The following is a 19,352-nucleotide window of genomic DNA, read 5'->3' on the forward strand; positions in this document are numbered from 1 at the left end:
CACGGGGCCAGTATTGATGCCGAAAGGCTCATTCCTTATATATTGAACTGCACAGCTGCAAGGAGTTGCACAAATGTTACCAACTCATTTGTCATGCAAACAGTGCTTCAGAAAGAAATAAAATACTATTATGTGGTATATGTGTTAGGCAATCACTATATCAAATTCATGGCATTCCGTGCAAACACAGGCAGAGAAAAGGAAAACAACACTTGGTGAGAAAAATTGCACCACATGGGAACAGCTAAGTTGGGGGATATGGGGAGGCTAACAATGGAAGCCTGACTGAGCAGAGGCTGTAATTTTCCCAGCAATGTGGCCAGTGTAGGAATACCCCTGTGGTACAGCAAGTGGCAGGGCTGCAAACCACCGGCAGAGGGGCCTTGCCCACACCCAGGGAAGGAATAGGGGCAGATGAGGCGGGGGCTGGGCGAGAGGCAGGGAAGGGGAGAACTGAATTAGAGGAGTAGCAGTGGCATGGAACCTCAGAGGCCAAGGGCGGCCACAAATGTTTGGGACAGGGAGTTGAAGAAGGATGTGGAAGGCTTACCAAGAGGGGAGGGAGGTGGAAGGGAGACTGCGAGCCATAGCTCTGTTTCCATTTGCCACCCCTCCCCATGCCTCCCTTAGGAGCTTCTCCGCTAAGAGACTTCCTGTAATCAAATAGGGTGCCCTGCAGGGAGGTTCTAGCGCTGCGGCTGCAGAGAGAGGGGTTAAGTATAGACACTTAGGAGCATGTGCCAGGCACTGTTTTGAACCCCTTGTACAAATTACCTGTTCTAATCCTCATAGCAACCCTACCAACTTTACTGGCCAGCAGGCTAGAAATGTTAATTGGATATGATCACACATCTGATAGTGGCACTGCTGGGGTTTGGAAGTCGCCAACCTAAATCTGCAAGTAACACAAGACTGTGTCTCGGGGGTCTTCCCCTACCCTCTCTCGCGGAAAATCCCACCAACCAGAAGCCTGTCCTGCCCACTTAAGTCCAAGGGCATTTGGCTCTTCTGGCCCCTCGAAGCACTCGGCGTTGGCCTCGGGCAGGGCCTACATAGGAGAGAGGCCTGCCGACCTCGGACTGGGTCTCAAAACATGCCCGGCGTCTAGCCCGCGACCCAAACAAAGCCCTTCCCCAAGCACAGAGAGAGGCAAAGGATCCCATCTCTCCATTCTCCGCAGTGGCTTGTCTTTCACCATTAAGCAATGCATCCACTAAATCAACACTTTACTCAATGCCTACCGCGTGCCAGGGACGGCGCATGGGGTGGAATATTCGCAAAGAAACACCGATCAGTCTTACGGACGAGCTGGACTGAGCAAGGAGGGGAAATAAAAAAGGAAGAAGAGGGGGGTAAAAATTAAAAAAAAAAAAAAAAAAAAATCCTCGGACCTCCCCAACATGGCGGCCTAAAGGGCCGAGTCTGACCCCCTCATCATGGCCGGCAATCAGGAAGGTGCGGACCTTCTCAACATGGCGGCACAGCCAGACCTTCCCATCATGGCGCGGGGCCCCGCCCGCTCCGCCGCGGCCGCCGGCGGGAGCAGTTCCGGGTGCGGTGCGCGCCGGGGGCGGGCGGGGGGCGGCGTCCTGGCCATGGCCGGCCTGTCGGACCTGGAGCTGCGGCGGGAGCTACAGGCCCTGGGCTTCCAGCCAGGACCCATCACCGACACCACCCGGGACGTCTACCGCAACAAGCTGCGCCGCCTGCGGGGCGAGGCCCGGCTGCGCGGCGAGGAGCGGCTGCGGGAGGAGGCCCGGCTGCGCGGCGAGGAGCGGCTGCGGGAGGAGGCCCGGCTGCGCGAGGAGGCGCCGCTGCGAGCCCGGCCCGCCGCGGCCTCCCTGCGAGCGGAGCCCTGGGTCTCCCCGTCGGCCTCGGGCTCGGCCTACGCGACCTCCGGGGCCTACGGCGATGTCGGGGCCTCCGCGGCTTCCTGGTCCGGGAGCCGCGGCCTCGCCTACTCCGCCCGCCCTGCGCCGCTCAGGCGTCGCGCCTCGGTCCGGGGCAGCTCCGAGGAGGACGAGGACGCCCGGCCTCTCGACAGGGCCGCGCCGGGCCACGGAGTCCGTCGCTGGTGGGCCTCGACCTCGACCCCGACCCCGGCACGGCCGCCCTCCGCCCTCCTCGGCGCCGACCCGCGCCCGGGCCTGCGGGCGACGCGAACTGGCCCGGCCGGCGCGGCGCGGGGCCGGCCCGAGGCGGGGCGGCGGCTGGAGCGCTGCCTGTCCCGGCTCCTGTTCTGGGCCAGCCTGGGGCTGCTGCTCGTCTTCCTGGGCATCCTCTGGGTGAAGATGGGCAAGCCCTCGGCGCCGCAGGAGGCGGAGGACAACAGTACGTCCCGGGCCGGCGCAGGGGAGGGCCCTGGGCGCGCGAGTGTCCACCAGAATGGCCACCCGTTCCTCTCAGCGCCAGGCTGCACATTCCCGGGCCTTGTCAGATGCCTCTGGCTGTATTCTTACCTCCAGACCCTGACTCTCCTTCCTCTGGCTGTGAAAGAAGAGGGCTGGAGTTCCTGCAATAATTTCTGTCTTCACTCTCTCCTGTTCTCATTTTCTGCCCTAGCCCTCCCTACCAATCTCCCTTTCAACCACGTGCTGGAAGCAGTCTTCATTCCTAGTCACTTCCACCCCAACCTCTGGTTTTCCCTCTCTAGAGAAAACCACACCCCTCTCCAACAGACAGGTCCACCCCCATTCCTTTTTAGTTCTTTCTTAACTTGGATCTCTTGCTCATTCACACATTAGTGCCCATTTGAAGTCACCCCAGGTTTCACTGCCCACAGATTGGATCTGGTTGGGTTCCCAGCTTTGCAGCACCAGAAGAGTTTAAACTGATATAAATGGAGGCGTTTATCCTTGCTTGCATTATCCTCCTGGAGTGTGTGCAGAGAGGGTTCTGTGAGTCAAGGACATTCCCAGCCATGCTTCTGTCCACACTTTAGTGATGAGACATGCCAGTAAGAGGTCTGCAGGATACAGTATGAATAGTTAAGGATTGGTATGTTTCTTAAAAGGGAAATTTGCCTCTTGGATAACTCTGGGCTTTCGTCTAACAGAAAACAACATAGAAATCATTTCTTTATAAATGTAAAGGGTAAAGCGTATAAATTTAAAGTATAAAGTGACATTGTGAGTTCACCAACTTTTGCTATTCTTTGCAAAGCATTGTGATTAATACTGCTCCCAGCCTCAAGCCAAGGCCACATCTTTCCATGCCTAGCAGGAACAGCCAAGATGCAGGGAGAAGCTAAATTGTGTCTTAGTTGTTGCAGCAGATGGGTGTTTGGGTATATGAACAAGTCTGTGGGCATGGGGATCCCAGACTCATGCACACGCCCGAATAATTTCTTGGCTTTGAGAGCAGTTTATCCACCTGCTAAAGAAATTAAGCAGACCCGGGAGTGCTGTGGGACTGTACTGGTACCACAACAAACAGTATACTGTCATACTCACTGCTGAGACGCTTTAAGACCGCAGCTCTTGGATATACTGGGATTTACCTGGAGCGCCCCTCCCATGATGGTACTAATCCCTGTTCAGCATATAACTGTTTGCAGTTTACAAAACCATCATGTATATTGACTTGTGTGAAGTTAACTCCCCGAGTTAAGCAGGGGAAGCTTTATTGATCCCATTTTACAAATGAGGAAATGGAGGTTCAGAGTGGTTGAGTTACCCAAGAGCCCGTGGCTAATCTTTTCCAGCTAGGACTTGGACCCAGCTGTCCTCGGACCCAGCTGTCCTCGTCCTAGTTCCTAATCCAGGATTGGGAAACCCTTACATGTTACTGTCTGCATTTTAAAAGTGCCCCCATTTAGATGACATCTTCCTGATCCCCACCCTTATGTTGGTAATGTTTTACTTCCCCTGAATTTTGAGAGTGGTCCCTTTTTGCGATCTTTTCCTCAACCCACACTTTTAATTTCCTCTGTGTTTCTTTTCTTGGTCTCAGTGAAGTTATTGCCAGTGGACTGTGCAAGCAAAACAGATAAGGTGAGTCTGAGTTTCTTCTCTAGCTTTTGTTATTCCTCCCAAGGATGTTAGCCTCGTCAGGAGGTAAACTGGCCCAGAAAAAGATCATAATAGGATCATTTTCAGGAGTGCTTCCTGTAATGTACCAGAATCACATCGTGTTCTGTGATGTTTGTGTCAGACTCAATTGTGGCAGGCAAAGGAGTACTTGAAACAGAGGGAATTGAACTCCGAAGATCCAACCCTGGGCTTGTTACGGAAGCGCTCCCATCAATCACAGCGCTGGGGACTTTGATCTTCTGCCTAAGTCAATCTAGGGGGATGCAGTAGGTTGGGGCTGAAGGACTTCTCAAGCTCCCTGGCTTCCAGAGGAAGGGCTGGCAGTTTTTAAGCATCCGGAGGCGGGGTTCTCAGGTCCACGTTCCCTCAAGTAGTACGTCTGTGGCTGACAGTGCTGTTCGGATTTGGAACATCATGAGGTGAGGGGGGGGTTGTTTTAAATATATCTGAAGTAGAATTAGCCCTCCTAGTCGATAGATTTGTTTTATGAAGCTTTAATGTTCCCTACAAATAATATTTGGGGAAGGCTAGCAGCCCCATCCATTTATGAGTCATGCACGAAGCCTTAGCCGGGAGCTGGGATGCTGGCACAGGTGATAGTCTGGGGAAGATAGAAGGCAGTAAATTTTCAGGTCATAAATCCTACCAGGAGGAGCCTTTTGCTGCCAGAGGGCATGACTTAGTAGTCTGATTATTAAGTGTGCAATGCCAGGCCTCTCCCGAGGCCTCAGTCTCCACGTCTGGCAGCCCAGGGGCTGGGAATGAAACAATACAGTGTCACGAGTTCACTCTCTTACCCATGTTACTGAAGGGGTGCCCTGGTGCAGATAATAGGTTTTATCTCTTCTTTGGCTTCTGCTATACATTTGGGGGTGTTTTATTTCCTTTATTGCGTTCATCCACCAAGTATCTTTGCCTCTCAATTGTTTTGTGAAAACAGATTCATATTAAGTTTAATTTAACTGCCTTGTGTCATGAAAACCACAGTTGATGATTACAGGAAGTGGCCCAGAAAAATAGGTAGTGGCTGGAAGGAAAACGAGAATTTTGAACCCTGAAAGCAAAAACGGGAAACAAGTCCGTAAGACTTCTCTGGTTTCTGTCTCTTGGTTCTTTGCCCCAGTTGAGTGAGCCCCGACAGGCACAGTCCGGGGCCTTGCTGAAAATGTGCTCAGTGCAACCTCCAAGCATCAGAAACGCAGGGTCTGGGCATCGTTGGCAGGCTCCACTGAGCTGAGACTTCACGGGGTGCTCTTGGCCTTCGTGAAGGGTGGACACAGAAACAGGCAGGTTGGGAGATGCTTCTCAGCTCTGGTGAGGTTCTTGCTCAAAGTCTCATTCTTTGTGTGGCTCAGGCTCCCCCAGAACCCAGATGGGCATTGGAGTTTTAGATATACGTGTTTTTTTCCTTCTCAGCCAACTATGACACTTAGCGTTTTTCTTTCTGCCTTTGTGCTGCTGAAAACGTGTGGACAGGCTGGGAGTGGGTGTGCTGTCTCAGTCAGGCCGTCTCGTGGTCTGGTGCCTTCTCTCCTTCTGTTGCCTTTAGGTGGTATCAGCCCTGCTTTGCCTAAGTGTTGGTGAGTTCAGAGCAGAGTTAATTGTGACCGCTTTTGTTGTTTGTTTGTTTGTTTATCTGGTTGTGACAGTAAGAGATGTTTAGTGTAGACAATTTGAAGAATGTGACAAAATCAGCCATGATTCTGCCACCAAGAGTTGATCGCCATTGACATTTTGGGGGCATTTCCTTCCCCTCTTGTCTGTGTACATATGTTTATAGAATTGGGATCTCCCTGTGTATTCATTACATTTCTTATCACAACACTTCCCATCTCATTCGTCTTTAAAAGGTAGTTTGGGTACCTGCTTCTACTTACAGACTGGAGAGTTGTTTCTGAACGTTAATGGTCATACTTGTAAATCTTAGTTACGCCACTTTGTACCTTTTAAAGACTTTTGGGTCTTTAGGCAACACGAGGGGACATATCTTAGCCTCTGAGACTATGAGAAACCAAGTCCCGCACATTGCAGATGAGGGCAACAAGCGAGAAGGAAGGGGACCGTGGTTCCTTCTGTAGTTGTCGCGGGCTAGGCCCCGAGTCCAGACCCTTGGCGTCAGTCGGGCGCCCTGCCCAGTGACACCCCAGAGGAGGTCTGAGGGGGGCGGTATAGGCTTGGAGCCGACCTGCTCCAGCAGTTGCTAGCTAGGGGATCTTGGGGGCCTAGCAGGTCTCTAAACCTTGAGCTCCTCATCTGAGAAATCGGGGTGCGGTCAGGATTGTGGTGAAGATTCAGTGCAGACTCACGGCAGCCCATGGCCTGTCGTTCACTCTCAAGGAGAGCAGCCTTTCATTCAAATACTCTAAAGCTAGCAGCCTAGCAAAATGGTGTCAGTTCTGCTACAAGTGCAGGAGATCTAGGTGTGCCTCTCTTCCTGTTCCTGTTCTCGTACAGATGACTTTCGTCCCCTATAGCTTCACAATGTCTAGAGATTTCCCATTTCCAGTCTAGGATCCAGTCTAAGGTGAAGCCTTTGCTGCAGCTCATCCACAGAGCAGACGATTTATGGGCAGAATGTAGACACCTGACTCCAGAAGCAGACGGGAGTGGCCCTAGGGAAGCCGAGACTGCAGTAGTACGGCGTTTGCCGGGCCCGCCGCGGAGGCCCGACTGCCGCAGCCCCCGCAGCCCCTCGCAGCCCCCTGCAGCCACATCGCCTCTGCTCCGCAGCCCCGCCTCACGGCCTTTATTCCAGCGAGAGCCGCAGGACAGAGGCCGGGGGCCTCCAGGATGGCCGCCCCTTAGTGACCGTGCTGCCTTTAGCTCCGCCTCAGGCTTTACGGTTAACAATATTTACCCATCCAGCCTGTCCCTGCACCCACCGCTTTGCAGAATGTGGGTCCTGAGGGGTTCCTTGCCGCTTAGCACTGACAGTGCAGCCGAGGAGGTCCAGCCAGAGAGACAGAGCCCCCGTCCCCCGCCCCTCCTTGCTGACTGCTTGTCCTGTGCCCTTGCAGTTCTGTCAGGCCAAGCAGAAGGCGGCCTTGCTGGAGCTGCTGCACGAGCTGTACAACTTCCTGGCCATCCAAGCCGGTGAGTGCACGTCTCGGGGCCCGAGATCCCTTGTGAGGGTTGTGGGCTCTTACCCTCATCTGCCAGGCGGGGGCTGGCTGGCAGGTGGCTGAGATGCTCTGTCGTGATCTCCCAGAAGACATACTCGGAAACCAAGTCTTGCCTTCCCCCCTTCTGCACTCAGACACATCTTTTTTAAGCCTACAGTTGGTTCTCACATCCCCTTTAGGGGTCCCAGGGGTCCTGGCCCATGCACAAGCCTTTCTGCTTTCTCTGGATGCTCACCAGGTGATGCTCTGGGGGTTCGTGTTGCATTGGCAGGTGCCAGGCCCCAGGACTCCTCAGTTCCGGTCTTCTGACCTGAAGGGCCTCCCTGTACAGATGGTCGGCCAGGCCAGGGGGAGAGGCCTATGCAGGTAGCAGGGGTCTGCATGGTGGGCAGCTTGCCAGGGCTCCGGTGTCACCTCTGGTCCTGATCTCCCCATCTGGCCGCAGGACCTTGGACGAGTCCCTTATCCTCTCAGAAGCTGTCTCCCTATCTAACCAAGTGGTCTTGGGTCGGTTTTGGGGGGGGGGGGTGTTTTTTTACAAAGTGAAAAGTAAGTGCTGTGCTCTAGAGGAGGGCATTTTCACCACCCCCCCACGAAATACCCCCTAAAAAGTGTCCATCCGGAAGGCTCCCCTACTGTTTTATTTAGAAAATTATTCTTTGAGGCAGAGATATCAGCTCCCCACACCTCTCAGAATCGCTTGCTAAAGGCACAGGTGAATGGCCAGAGCTTGTGCCCTGAGTGAAACACACTTGGCACGAGAACCAGACGGCGCTACTCAGTCTTACGAGGTGTTCTGGAGGTTCCTCTGACCTGTGGGGCCCACCCTTGTCTAAAGCTGTTGCTCGGGAACCAAGGCTGCCTGGGCCTCTGCTGGGCCCTCAGCCCTCGGGGCCGGTCTTGTGGGCCTCAGCTCTGCCACCACCTCCCTCCAGACTGGCGGGAGCCTGGTGGTGGTCAGGGAGGCATCTGTGAGCTCCTTGGAGGAGCAGTGGAGTGGGAGCTCACAGCATCACAGGCCTCAGGGGCCCTTCTCCGTGGCCCAAGTGCTTGCAATATAAATTCTGGCCTAAGAGGGTGTTCCAGACCTTAGTGACTCAGTTGTGGTCTGGGGACCAGCAGCGTTAGGGTCACCCGGGAGCTTCCTGGAAATGCAGAATCTGCGGACCCCTCCAAACCTATGAATCAAAGTCTGCATTTCCAAGAGACCCGCAGAGTATAAATTAGAGAAGCTCTGTCTTAAACTGTGGATGCTGGAGAGCTTTCTCCTCCATCCCACCCCCCATATCTAGTCCTGGCTTATGCCGCCAAGGGGCCTAGTGCCTCCGGTCCTCTGACAAGCCTGGCAGGGGTGACCCTGAGGGTCTCACTGCAGGGGAACAAGGGCTCTACTAGGCCGTAGTCCCCCCACACCACCCCCCACCTTGGAGGTCACCTGTGGGCAGAACATTGTGCTGGCCTTTGCAGCCTACAGGCTGCTTCTGGTCTAGCAGAAGAGACAGGCCGCATATCTCCCTGACCATTGGCTGTTACGAGGTGTGACTGGATGAGAACTGAGAGGCCAGAAATTCCAGGAGACACGCTGGAAAGCGTCACAGGGGAGGCGGTGTCTGTGCCAGGCCCTGAAGCCTGAGAGGGATCGATTCTGCGTAGGTGGGGGGCAGGGCGGAGCCCGAAGAGGCAGGAAATGACAGGGGCAAGGGTGGAAGCAGTTGGCCTCATCAGGGAAGGAGAAACAGAAGGAATGGAGTTTGGAAAGGTCTGTTGGGCCCCACTGTGGATGGCCATAGATGCCAGGCCGCGGGGGCTTGGTCACCGCGGGCAGTGAGCGCCAGGGAGGCTTCTGAGCAGGGAGTGATGTGCTGAGAGCCAGGAGCCAGGAAGGCAAAGGTGACAGCAGCTTGCGTGTAACAGTGCCATTTAGGCAGAATCATTTCAAACTTTAGTTGATCACATGTGGATGGGAAAGGGGAGAGGAGGAAACCCATCAGGAGACCATGGCCGTGGTCCAGGCAGGCTTAAGCGAGGCAAGGCGATCGGGGTGGGGCAGGAAAAGCCAGCTTGATCTCAGAGGTCCCATAAGGTCAAGATCAACTTCGGCATAGGAGGGATAAGCTTTAGTTCATTCTCAAGATTTTCCAAGTTCATTCTCAGCCACTCCCTCCCCAGCACACAGACTGGCTATCCGCAGCCCCTAGGCTGTGCCAGGTTAAGAGCAGTCAGGCTCTTTGGGAGTTCAGGATCTTGTACAGGCCCACCCTGTGCTGTCTCTGATCTCAAGGAGTCTGGTGACCCAAGGGAAGCAGCATGTGGTGGGTGGACCATAGTGGGCTATCAAGAGCCAGTGGCTGTGGCAGGCCCCCAAGTCCAGAGTGATTTGGTCCAACAAGATTCTGCTGTAGGCCGGGGATTTTTCAGAGGAGGTGGCCCTGGGTGGGCTTCATCCTAGGTGGGAGTTGGTCACCCAGGGTGCTCGGAAGGGAACAGCCCCTTGGAGCACCACACTGAGGCCCCACTGCCCAGCACAGAGACACCCTTTTTCTCTGTGGGGCATTTTGGACATCCCTCCCCAGAACCCCTCAAAACGGGGCCTGGAGTTCTAGGTGTCCTGCCTGTGTCACGGTCAGAATCCCTGCAGTGCCTACGGCCTCCCTGCCTTTCCTTTTTCCCAGGTTGCGTTTATTTATAGTGCCATTCTGGTACCTTCCAAAGCTATCTGTCTGATCCTTTTAGGGATCAATTGCAAACAGACCTTAGGATTGGGCAGCTTTTTAGTCATTTAATGCAAATCACCGTACTGCTTTGCAGGTCAGGTTTTAATGATCTGGAATCGATCCAAGCTAAGTGGCTTTTGATCTTGCTGCAGAGTGAAGATGCCCCACAGAAGCCAGAGCCGCGGGGCCACATGCTCCCCATCAGAGCTGATGGCTTGATTCCTGCTGCATTTTTTTTAGTCCATTTCAGAGTAATTTTTTTCCACCTCTTCTTTGGGTTTGAATGTGTGTTTTTTCCTCCTAGGTAATTTTGAATGTGGAAATCCAGAGAAGCTAAAAAGCAAATGCATTCCTGTAATGGAAGCCCAGGAATACCTAGCAGTAAGTAGGCTGCGGTGCTTGCCCGGTCCCGAGAGGTCCTGGTGCTTTTGTACTGATCTTGCAAGCCCTGTCTTTTTTTCCCTTTCCGTTTTGTGTTTGCTTTTTGGCTTTTTTGTTTTCCCCTTTTTTTTTTTTTTTTCTTTTTAAACTTGGTTGAGTGTTAGGCTACTTTCAGTTTAGGCAGCAGTAGGGGTGACTGGTCCAAGGTGAGCTGTGAGCCCGAGCCCAGCCCGCCGCGTGCGGCAGCTGGTCGGCCAGTGCAGGCTGCCTCTTCTTCCAGTGGCCCTGTAACTTGCTCCCCGCTTCTCTCCCCTTCCCAGCAGCTTTACAGATCTGCACTTTACCTGTCTGCTCTCTGCTTTATGTTTGCCATGCGGATTGCTCGGGATGTGTTTGACTGGTGGCCTGGCCCCAGTTTGATAGAATTCTGGAACTTCGGAGCCAGCAGAAACCTTAGGGGTCTCCTAGCTCATTGTCATTTCCCAGATGAGGAAACTGAGGCCCAGAGAGGGGCAGGGACTGACCACTGCCCGCTCCTCCCCCCGCCCCATCCCCACGCGTTTTTTCATTTTCCCCAGGGTGAACTGCCAGCTCTCTGGCCTCACGCTTTGGGCCTTGAGAAGGTTCTTTGGTTTGGGCTGCCTCAGACTTGCGTTGCTCTCTTGTGTGCTTCCGCATCGACTCCTCCCAAGAGCTCTTCCCTGGCTCTCATCAGCCCAGATTTCCACCTGCCACTTTGTTGTGCATTTAGCAGAACGGGGCTTTGGGGCCTGTGGAGGACACAGGAGAGGGCCTCCTTAATGCAGCGGGAGAGTCATGTTCCAGCGGGGCCGCGCAGACGCAGCACTAACCCCCGCCCCCTCCCACAGAATGTGACTGGCAACTCGTCCGCCAAGTTCGAAGCGGCGCTGACCTGGATACTGAGCAGTAACAAGGACGTGGGCATCTGGTGAGTGTGGGCGAGGCCTCGCGGGGCGGCGGCCACGGCCCTCACCCATCGGCCGGCTGCCGTGCGCTCACAGATGTGTCTTGGGGCTGAAGTTAGAGGCAGGCCTCCTGGCTGAGTCCTCGTAGGCTAAGCCAGCAGCCGGGCAAGGGAAGGAGGAAGCATTCGGGGGGCAGCATAGGAGCCATTTCAAGATAAGACACAAAATCCAGGGATCAGGATGTGAGCCTGGTGTTCCAGCTAAGCGTTTCAAGTAACTCCCTCTGCGTCCTTTAAATTCCCTGGTCCCACATGGATGGCTAGAGGAGGCATTTTTCTGCACTTCCATACGTCCGGTGCTAGTTTTCATTCCTAGATGAAATGTTTCTGTCTGTTGGTTTCATTCAGCATGGACACTGCAAAAGGAAATACTGGATTTTATTCTGACTGAGCAATTCGACCTCATTTCTGTCTCTGGGGAGCACTGCTGGCAGAGATGGCAAGCCCCCTCACCCTCCTGAAAGGCCCCATCTGGCTACTCAGCCTGTGGGGGAGGCTTCACGCTGGCACTCCCTCCCGTTTCCCGGGGTTTGTCAGGGTCTCTGTTCAGGCCACAGCTCCCGATACTCAAATATCCTCTAGGGCTTTGTTCCCTCCTCTCTAATCCACCCAGACTACTAATTCCATCAGCCGTGCCTCCACCAGAAGCCCCTCGGGCAGCTCAGCCTAAAGCTTGATAACTGGATGCAGGGCACGATTAACATTCGTTGGCTTAAAAAAAAATACTGCTTCCCGGAGTGGCTGAGCGATTTTCCTGTGTGTTAGGTACGGCGGAGGAGAATATGGATTTTATCCTCGGCAGCGCTCACCGAAGCTGCTAGCACAGAAGAATGATGGCACTCGCCTTTTCACACTGGGGGAAGGCAGTCGGGAGGGTGGCCGAGGCCAGCTCAGACGACCAGTGTTCAAAGTGGGTCGTGAGATATCGGGACACTTCAGATACTGGGCATTCCGTGTGCAGTCCGGAGCACGAGATGGTCACCTGTCCAGAAAAAGGAGCAGGCGTGGCCATCCTCCTGACACCTCCTCTCACAGGGGCCAGGGTGGAGGTGCTGGGGCTGGGGCCTGGCCTCGGAGAGCCCGGGGGTTGTCCTTCCCCGAGCCTCACAGCACCCCAACCTTTACACTTAAACAGCTTATGTGCCTCCTTGTCACCGTCACCAAGGAAAAGCACACCCTCCCAGACTCTTTCAGTTCCTGCCATGCAGCGCAAAGCCAGCGATTCAGTAAACATTTCCATTTCTCTATGCTGGGAGGTGGGAATCCAATTTACAGTTTAATCTTCCACACGCTGAGAGGGGCTGTCAAAAGACCCGACAGAGGGGGACGTCACTTTAGCAGTAGGGGTGCAAGCCTGCTGCCGTCTTTAAAGCTTTATTCTTTCTAAGTAGCCAACGTGGGAAATTTCTGGAAAGCATGCAACCAGGATACCAAGTCAATTTAAGAAGTAAAGGCCTCGAAGCTCCTCCTTTCTTCTCTTTCTACTTTAAAATGGGGCTGATCCCGCAGCTCCTGGGAGCTTTTGAACGCCTTTGTAGCCCCGTGTCCTGTTTCAGGTTGAAAGGGGAAGACCCGTCGGAATTGGTAACGACTGTGGACAAAGTGGTCTGCCTGGAGTCCGCCCGCCCGCGCATGGGTGTGGGCTGCCGCCTGAGCCGCGCCCTGTTCACCGCCATCACCAACCTGCTCATCTTCTTCTGGTGTAAGTCCTTGGCTGCCCTTCTCCTCCCTCGCCCGTTGGGACTGCTCACACAGCACCCCCCAGGAGCCCAGCTCAGTGACACTCCCAGGCATGAGTGATGAGTTACAGAAACCCAGGCCGAGAGAGTTCATTTCTGTCTAGTGAACCTGAGGTCTGTCTAATAAGACAGAGGAGATGAACAAGTCAGCCTCTGCCCGGGGTCATCTTACCTGTAGAGATTGGTGGCAGGAGCAGGAGGGTAACTGGAAAATAGCCTTGATCAGGGTCGGGGACTGTCCGTGTCCCCGAGGGGGGAGCTTGGCCCTGGCTGGAGCCCAGCATCGTCGCCCCCCAGGGCCCTAGAGTGCAAGCCTCTCAAAGGAGGAGAAGGCGCAGCAGAGGCTTGGCCTAATTTTACTCCGTGAACAATGTAAACATCTCCTTGGGAGCTCTAGGTACCCAGTGAAAGCAGGAAGGGCCCAGGGGGCTGAGCTGCAAAGCAGAGCGCAGGTCTTGTCGCCTGTCATCAGGGGCTGCCTTTGAGCAGAGACCTCGGGGTGTCTCTGAAGGCGAAAGGCCGAGTCACGGAAGCTGCCGGCTCTGCAGACACGGCAGCGTTACAAATCACAGGCCATCTGGGCGTGCACACGGCTCCCTCACCCACGCCATCGGGCACAGACATCATTATCAGCAGCAGCATCTCGGAATACAAAGGGCCTGCATGTATATATGTATGAAACGCCGTGTTCCAGCTCACAAGGGAGGAGATGAAAGGCCCGGAATGGGGCTGGGAGGGGCTGCAATCTGGACAGCTGGGGAGGCCTCTGCGGTCGCCGGCGGGAGGAAGATGACCGCTTCAGAGCCCGCCTCCCCTCCGCATCCCCACATCCTGTGTAAGCTGCAGGCCGGTCTGGGCCTGGCACGTAGTAGGTAGTCAGGACACTCGTGCGGCTCACCCACAGCCTCCAGCACAGCGGCCAGCCGGTGCGGAGAGCCGGCGTGCAGCCGAACGGCCACAAGTGATGTGACCAATAACGGGGCCTGCGTTCCCTCGTAGGTTTGGCCTTTCTGTGGGGGCTCCTCATCCTCCTGAAATACCGGTGGCGGAAGCTGGAAGAAGAGGAACAAGCCATGTATGAGATGGTGAAGAAGATTATAGGTGTGTGGCCCCTGGGGGAGGGACCACTGGCACCGGCCAGAAGGGCCTTGCCCTAAACAGTGCCCTCTGTCCTACCCTGCAGACGTGGTCCAGGACCATTACGTGGACTGGGAGCAGGACATGGAGCGCTACCCGTACGTGGGCATCCTGCACGTGCGCGACACCCTGATCCCTCCACAGAGCCGGTGAGTCCTGGGCTGAGCCCAGCAAGTGCCACAGGAGAAGGCCCAGAGCACCCATTATGGGGGGGAGGCGCAGCTCAGCCCCGAGGACACGGGCGAGGGGGCTGTGCACGCCTCCTGCCACCGCTCCAGCGCTCGGCTCTTTGTGGTGGAATGCACAGACGGGGTCTGGAAGCGTGACCCCACTCCTCTGTTGGCATCAGTGCTGACTGGGGAGCTTTGGGTAGCAGACGCTAGTGCCCTCCTCCCCCCAGTGGCTCAAGCTGGGTTTCTGTGAGTGGAAGTCCAGAGTCATGTGGGCTCCAGGTATAGAATAGTCGGGTCTCTGGTTCCATTTCCCTGTGATGTTTGTGGTCCCGGTCCCACAGCAGCGGGATCAACGTCTGCCTTGTCACTGCCAGTAGGGGAGAGATGGGCCTCCGGTCGCTCTCACAGGCAGGAGAAAACATTTCCAGAAGCTGCCAGTGACACGCTCCTTGAAGCCCTGCTGGCCAGAACTGGTTACTTGTCTATTTTTGAATCAGTCACTAGCAAGGAGGAGATTGTTTTTCAGACATTTTTAACCATGACCCATGACACGTTACCTAAAATACCTTGGTTCGCTTCCCACGCACTTATGCACATGTACACGTGCGTGCCTGTAGCTGAAAGCAGAGTCTCACAGCAACGGCCGGGGTCAGTTTCCAGGGCACACCGCTGCGCAGGAGCGGGTGGCAGGGCCATGGTCATGCCTGGGCCGCAGATGCTGGATGGACCCTGACAAAACCCAGTGTGGGGTAGCTTTGGAGCATGGGGTCCCAGGGGCTGGCCAGCAGGGCCTGCCGAGGTGTCGGCCCAGACTGTGGGCCCTGCTCAGCAGCTTGCTGCCGTCAACGGCCGGATGCCATCCCCTCAGAGGGTCACGAGCACGTGCGCTTGCCGAGTGCTCGCTGTGAGCTGGCACTGCTCCGGGCCCTCCGCGGACGCATCCCCCCTCACTCGATCCTCGCTGCGGCGCTGGGACATGAGAACAGCAAGTAACCCATCTTACAGATGAGGAAACTGAGGCACGAGGAGGTTAAGGAACTTGCTCGAGGCCCACTGCTGGTGGTATTTCTGTGCAACCCAAGAGGAATTGGAAGAGTAAACATTTAAGACCCCTTTTAAAGGTGAAGATCCTTAAGAACTTTCGTGCCCACCCTACTCCTTGGAAAGGTGCAGCAGGAAGCCTAGGGAGAGCAGACGGAGCATGGCCCCAGCAGGAGGCAGCCACATGGCCCTCCCACTCCCAGGGGGAGGTCACTTGGTACATAACATACTACCCCAAAATTCCTGGCTTGCCCGGAGTCGTCTGTGGCCGTGGGTAATGGCCTCTCTGAGCCAGTTTCGTCATCCGTCACCTGGATAGCACCACCGCCTTGCAGAGGGCGGCATCGAAGCCCTCGTTAAGTCAGCAAGTGTTTGTGGAGCACCCGCCGCGGGCCACACACTCCTGGGTCACAGGGAGACGGTGGGCATGGAAGTGCAGACCCCCACCCTGCTAGAGCGTTGTTTCTCAGGACGAAGACGTGAGAAAGGCATAAGGAAACTGTGCTGTTCGGTAGCCACAGGTCCTCAGGAAGAGGGGCGCAGGGGTGTCGGGAGATGGCCTCGCAGCTCATTAAGTCAGGGCAGCCCTTAGTGCTGCGGCTTCGGTTATGCGCCGTCCACACATTGACTGAGGTAAGAGCAAGAGTGCCATTGCCGCGGTCTCGGGCCTGAGCCGCCCGGCCTCCGCTCCCCTGCGGCAGCACAGACCACAGGTGGGCTGACCCCCCAGTGGCTCTCAGCCTCTTGATTTATCTCCCAGCACCGCCCGCCCCCCCTCAGTGCAGCCGAGCCCTCAAGGTGTGAGGACACATCCGCTGCCGTAGGCCCTGCGTGGGCCCCCTCGGGTCTGCCCTGCAGAGGAGGGTCCGCTGTCGAGGAAAGTAGGGGAGCTGAGAGCAGCTGGCTCGCAGGAGCTTGTGCGATGCCTGTTCGTGGGCAGCCTGGGAGGGAGGGCTGCGCTAGACCAGCCGAGTGGGTGCTGCGAAACAGGCCGAGGGGTCGTCGGTGACAGGACCCGACCTCTGAGGTAGAAAGCCCTGGTAGCCCCGCTCCGACTCCTGACCCACAGGCCACCTCAGGAGCTTCCCTCCTTTGTCCTCCCCCGGGCTGAACCTTTCCTGCTCCCACTCGTACACACCCACAGCCCCTCTCCACGCGAGGGGTCACGGGGAGGTAGTCTGCAGAGCTGACGAAAGACAGGAACTCATCAGAGAGAAGATGTCACAGCAAGCCTCCCTGACTGGCTTGGAATCTTCCTGTCTAGTCTGGAGGGGGAAGAGGTTATAGCGGGCTGTCCAAGGGGATTCAAGGCCCCGGGGAGCCACGGAGAAGGGGCCCTGCCTGGTAGCTCTGGTCCAGGAGCCGCTCCAGCTTCTTGGCCTCCCCAGTTGGATGCTGAGCTCATCCCCATGCTCCAGAGTACTGTCGAGTTTGGACTCAACAGCCCAGTGGCCACTCTTTAATTGGCGCACATGGGGCAGTAAAATGCATCCAGCACTGGTGGGGGTGGGGGGTGCCCGGCCAGGGCTGCTGCAGTAACAGCCCCCAGCAGGAGCTGGCCAATGCCGGCACAGCCCCTTCCCACTTGGACACCTGGGGTGCTCTGGACACCTCCGGCTCCCTTCAGCTCCCTTTCACTGAATGCTTTTAGAGCAGAGAAGGTTGAGGAATCGTTTCTCTGTGGCTCAAGAAATTTCTCTCCTCTGCAGGAGTTCTCTTAGTACCTGCTGCCTTTTCCTCCCACAGATAAATTCCGCGTGGGAATTTTGTCCCCAGTTTGTACAAAGGGTGTGCACGGGCCAGCTTGCTCTCTGGGCAGCGCCGCATGGAGCTTTGAGGGGCGCTGCTGGCCTGCTGAGCCTGGCCCCTCTCGTTGCAGGAGGCGCATGAAGCGGGTCTGGGACCGGGCTGTAGAGTTCCTGGCATCCAACGAATCCCGGATCCAGACAGAGTCCCACCGCGTGGCTGGAGAAGATATGCTGGTGTGGAGATGGACTAAGCCCTCTTCCTTCTCCGACTCCGAGCGATAAATCCCGGCCGGGGGGCCTGTTCCCAGTCAGCCTGTCCCAGGCCAGTCCCTTCCAGGGGTGCAAGGCCACCAGACCTGCCAGTGCTGAATTCACACTTGCCTTGACTTTCACCCTCCTCCCGACTCTGGTTCCAAAGGTCTCTCTTGTAAGACTCTTCAGAGATTAGCTTGTAGGAAAGCATGGGCTTCCTTGAAGGGCAGCAGGGGGGAAGAGTCAGAGGCCACGTGGGTAGCTGTCCTCTGCATTGGTCCAGTCCTCTCTGCCCTGATTGCTGGCAGAAAAGGGGAGAAGGGTTGTTTTGATGCATAGAAAAGATGAAAGAGCAGCAGCTGTGAGAGCCTGTGGAGCAAGTGTGCAGTTAGGTGGGCTGGAGCTCTCCCTCCGCTGGTGAGTGCTCAGCAGGGTGGGCATCGTGCCTGTGGGAGGTGGGTCGGGGCGGCAGGCTGGGGCGGCAGGGGTTGGGGAACAGTTTGGTCCATGTGCCTTCAGAGGGTGTTACCTGGGAGCTCAAGGGTGAGGGGAGAAAGCCTGTCCTCTAGCTGGGTTGGGCCTCTTTTATCCTGAAGGGGGAAGGTGCTAGAAAGTAGGATAAGTACCGTAGAAGAACTATCTAGAAATGACAGGTCCTGGCACGCAGGACCCTCAGGTCAGGAGCAGTGAGCTGCCAGCGTGGCCGCCTGAGAGGAACCTGGAGCAGGCACAGGCCTGAGAGCAGATAGGAGGGCAGGGTGGCCGGAGGCAGCCTCCCAGGGCCGGGCCTCCAGGCCTCTTCAGTGGTGCTTCTCACGGAGTCGCGGTTCTAGACCAGAGAGACCCGCAGCCACGGCACTGCATCGGGCGACGATGCGGATTCTGGGGCCTTGGGAGTGCGGCGCCTCCAGTGTGCGACGGTCCCCTTGTCTTAGGGCGACCACAGCGGCCCCACTGCGGGGCCGCGTAGCCAGAACCTGCGCAGCGACCGCTCGGCTGCCCCCTGCTGGCCGCGCGGAGCGTGCCCGCGCCGCCGCAGACCTTCATCCTGGCCCCCCGCCAGCCCCCGAGCCCGTGAGCCAGCGGCGCGGGCGCCCAGCTCCAGAAACGCCCTGGCGGGGGGCCTTATTAGTTAAGTGCGGGGAGCCTCTCCAGCAGAGCCTCATTCCCATATGTTCTCACCCGCGTTAGGCGGGATAGGGGCAAGCGGAGGAGCCGAAACAGCTGCCTCCAGAAGGCATCAACCACCCCCTTTCGGTCTTCCTGGTATTTTTTGTTTCCTTAATAAAGCTCCCGTCTCCCTCATTTGAGCAATACTCTCTCATTTCCTCTGATGTCTGGATGATCGCCGGGGCTGGAACCTGAGTGCCGGCCCCATGGCAAGGAGATGGTCTTATCATCAGGCTCCAGCCAGAAGAATAAGTAACACCGCGACAGGCTTCAATATCAGGGTTGAAACTGTTGGACAAATAAACTATTTATTAAAAATGGATGTGTTTCTCATCCATGGTTCTTTCCCTTCCCCCCCCCCCCCCAGAGCAACATTGTAAGGAATGGCAGCTTGCGGAGAGGTCAGCCAGAAGAGGAGGCTGGGGCGGGCTAAGCAGGGGCCCTGGGCCTTCTCCGGCTGGCTGGCCTTAGTCCCCTCTGGGCCCCAGCCTTTCCACCACTGGCTTCTCGGGCAAGCCACAAAAGCTCCCAGAGCCTTAGTCTCCCCATTACCACTCTGTGTGGCTAGCCCCCCCCCCCCCCAGTGTGGACTCAAAACACGCCCACCTGGTCCCAGTGAATGAGTGGCAAGGGGTGGGGTTCAATAGAACCTTTTTCCTTGGCCCCATTTCTGCCACCCTTCATGGCCCCAGAGGCTCCTGGGGGTGCTTGGTCCCTCTCAGCCCTGGGAGGGGGAGGAAGGAAGAGCAGAGTGAGGTTGGATGGGGCTCCTTTGCGGCTGATGGTGTCCTCTGAGGAGGTGGAGATGAAAGTCTGCCCGCAGACTAGTGTCTGGGCCCCACCCCTGCAGAGGCCAGCC

General features: G+C 56.3%; 1 protein-coding gene across 2 annotated transcripts; it reads left to right on the forward strand.

Moving 5' to 3' along the window:
- Nucleotides 1–1,595: 1,595 nt before the first annotated feature.
- LEMD2 (LEM domain nuclear envelope protein 2) lies at nucleotides 1,596–18,813 on the forward strand. 2 transcript variants are annotated; one of them, XM_008693419.2, is made up of 9 exons: nucleotides 1,596–2,331; nucleotides 3,952–3,992; nucleotides 7,049–7,124; nucleotides 10,172–10,248; nucleotides 11,118–11,197; nucleotides 12,790–12,935; nucleotides 13,972–14,073; nucleotides 14,156–14,258; nucleotides 17,203–18,813. In XM_008693419.2, the coding sequence occupies exons 1-9, from the start codon at nucleotides 1,596–1,598 to the stop codon at nucleotides 17,351–17,353; spliced, it is 1,512 nt and encodes a 503-aa protein (XP_008691641.2). In that variant the 3' UTR covers nucleotides 17,354–18,813. The 2 variants fall into 2 exon arrangements, with proteins under 2 accessions (XP_008691641.2, XP_040500681.1); XM_040644747.1 differs by having other exon boundaries at nucleotides 17,070–17,204.
- Nucleotides 18,814–19,352: the final 539 nt, after the last annotated feature.

This window comes from Ursus maritimus, unplaced genomic scaffold, assembly GCF_017311325.1.
Source record: "Ursus maritimus isolate PB19 unplaced genomic scaffold, ASM1731132v1 scaffold_30, whole genome shotgun sequence".
Taxonomy (NCBI): Eukaryota; Metazoa; Chordata; class Mammalia; order Carnivora; family Ursidae; genus Ursus; species Ursus maritimus.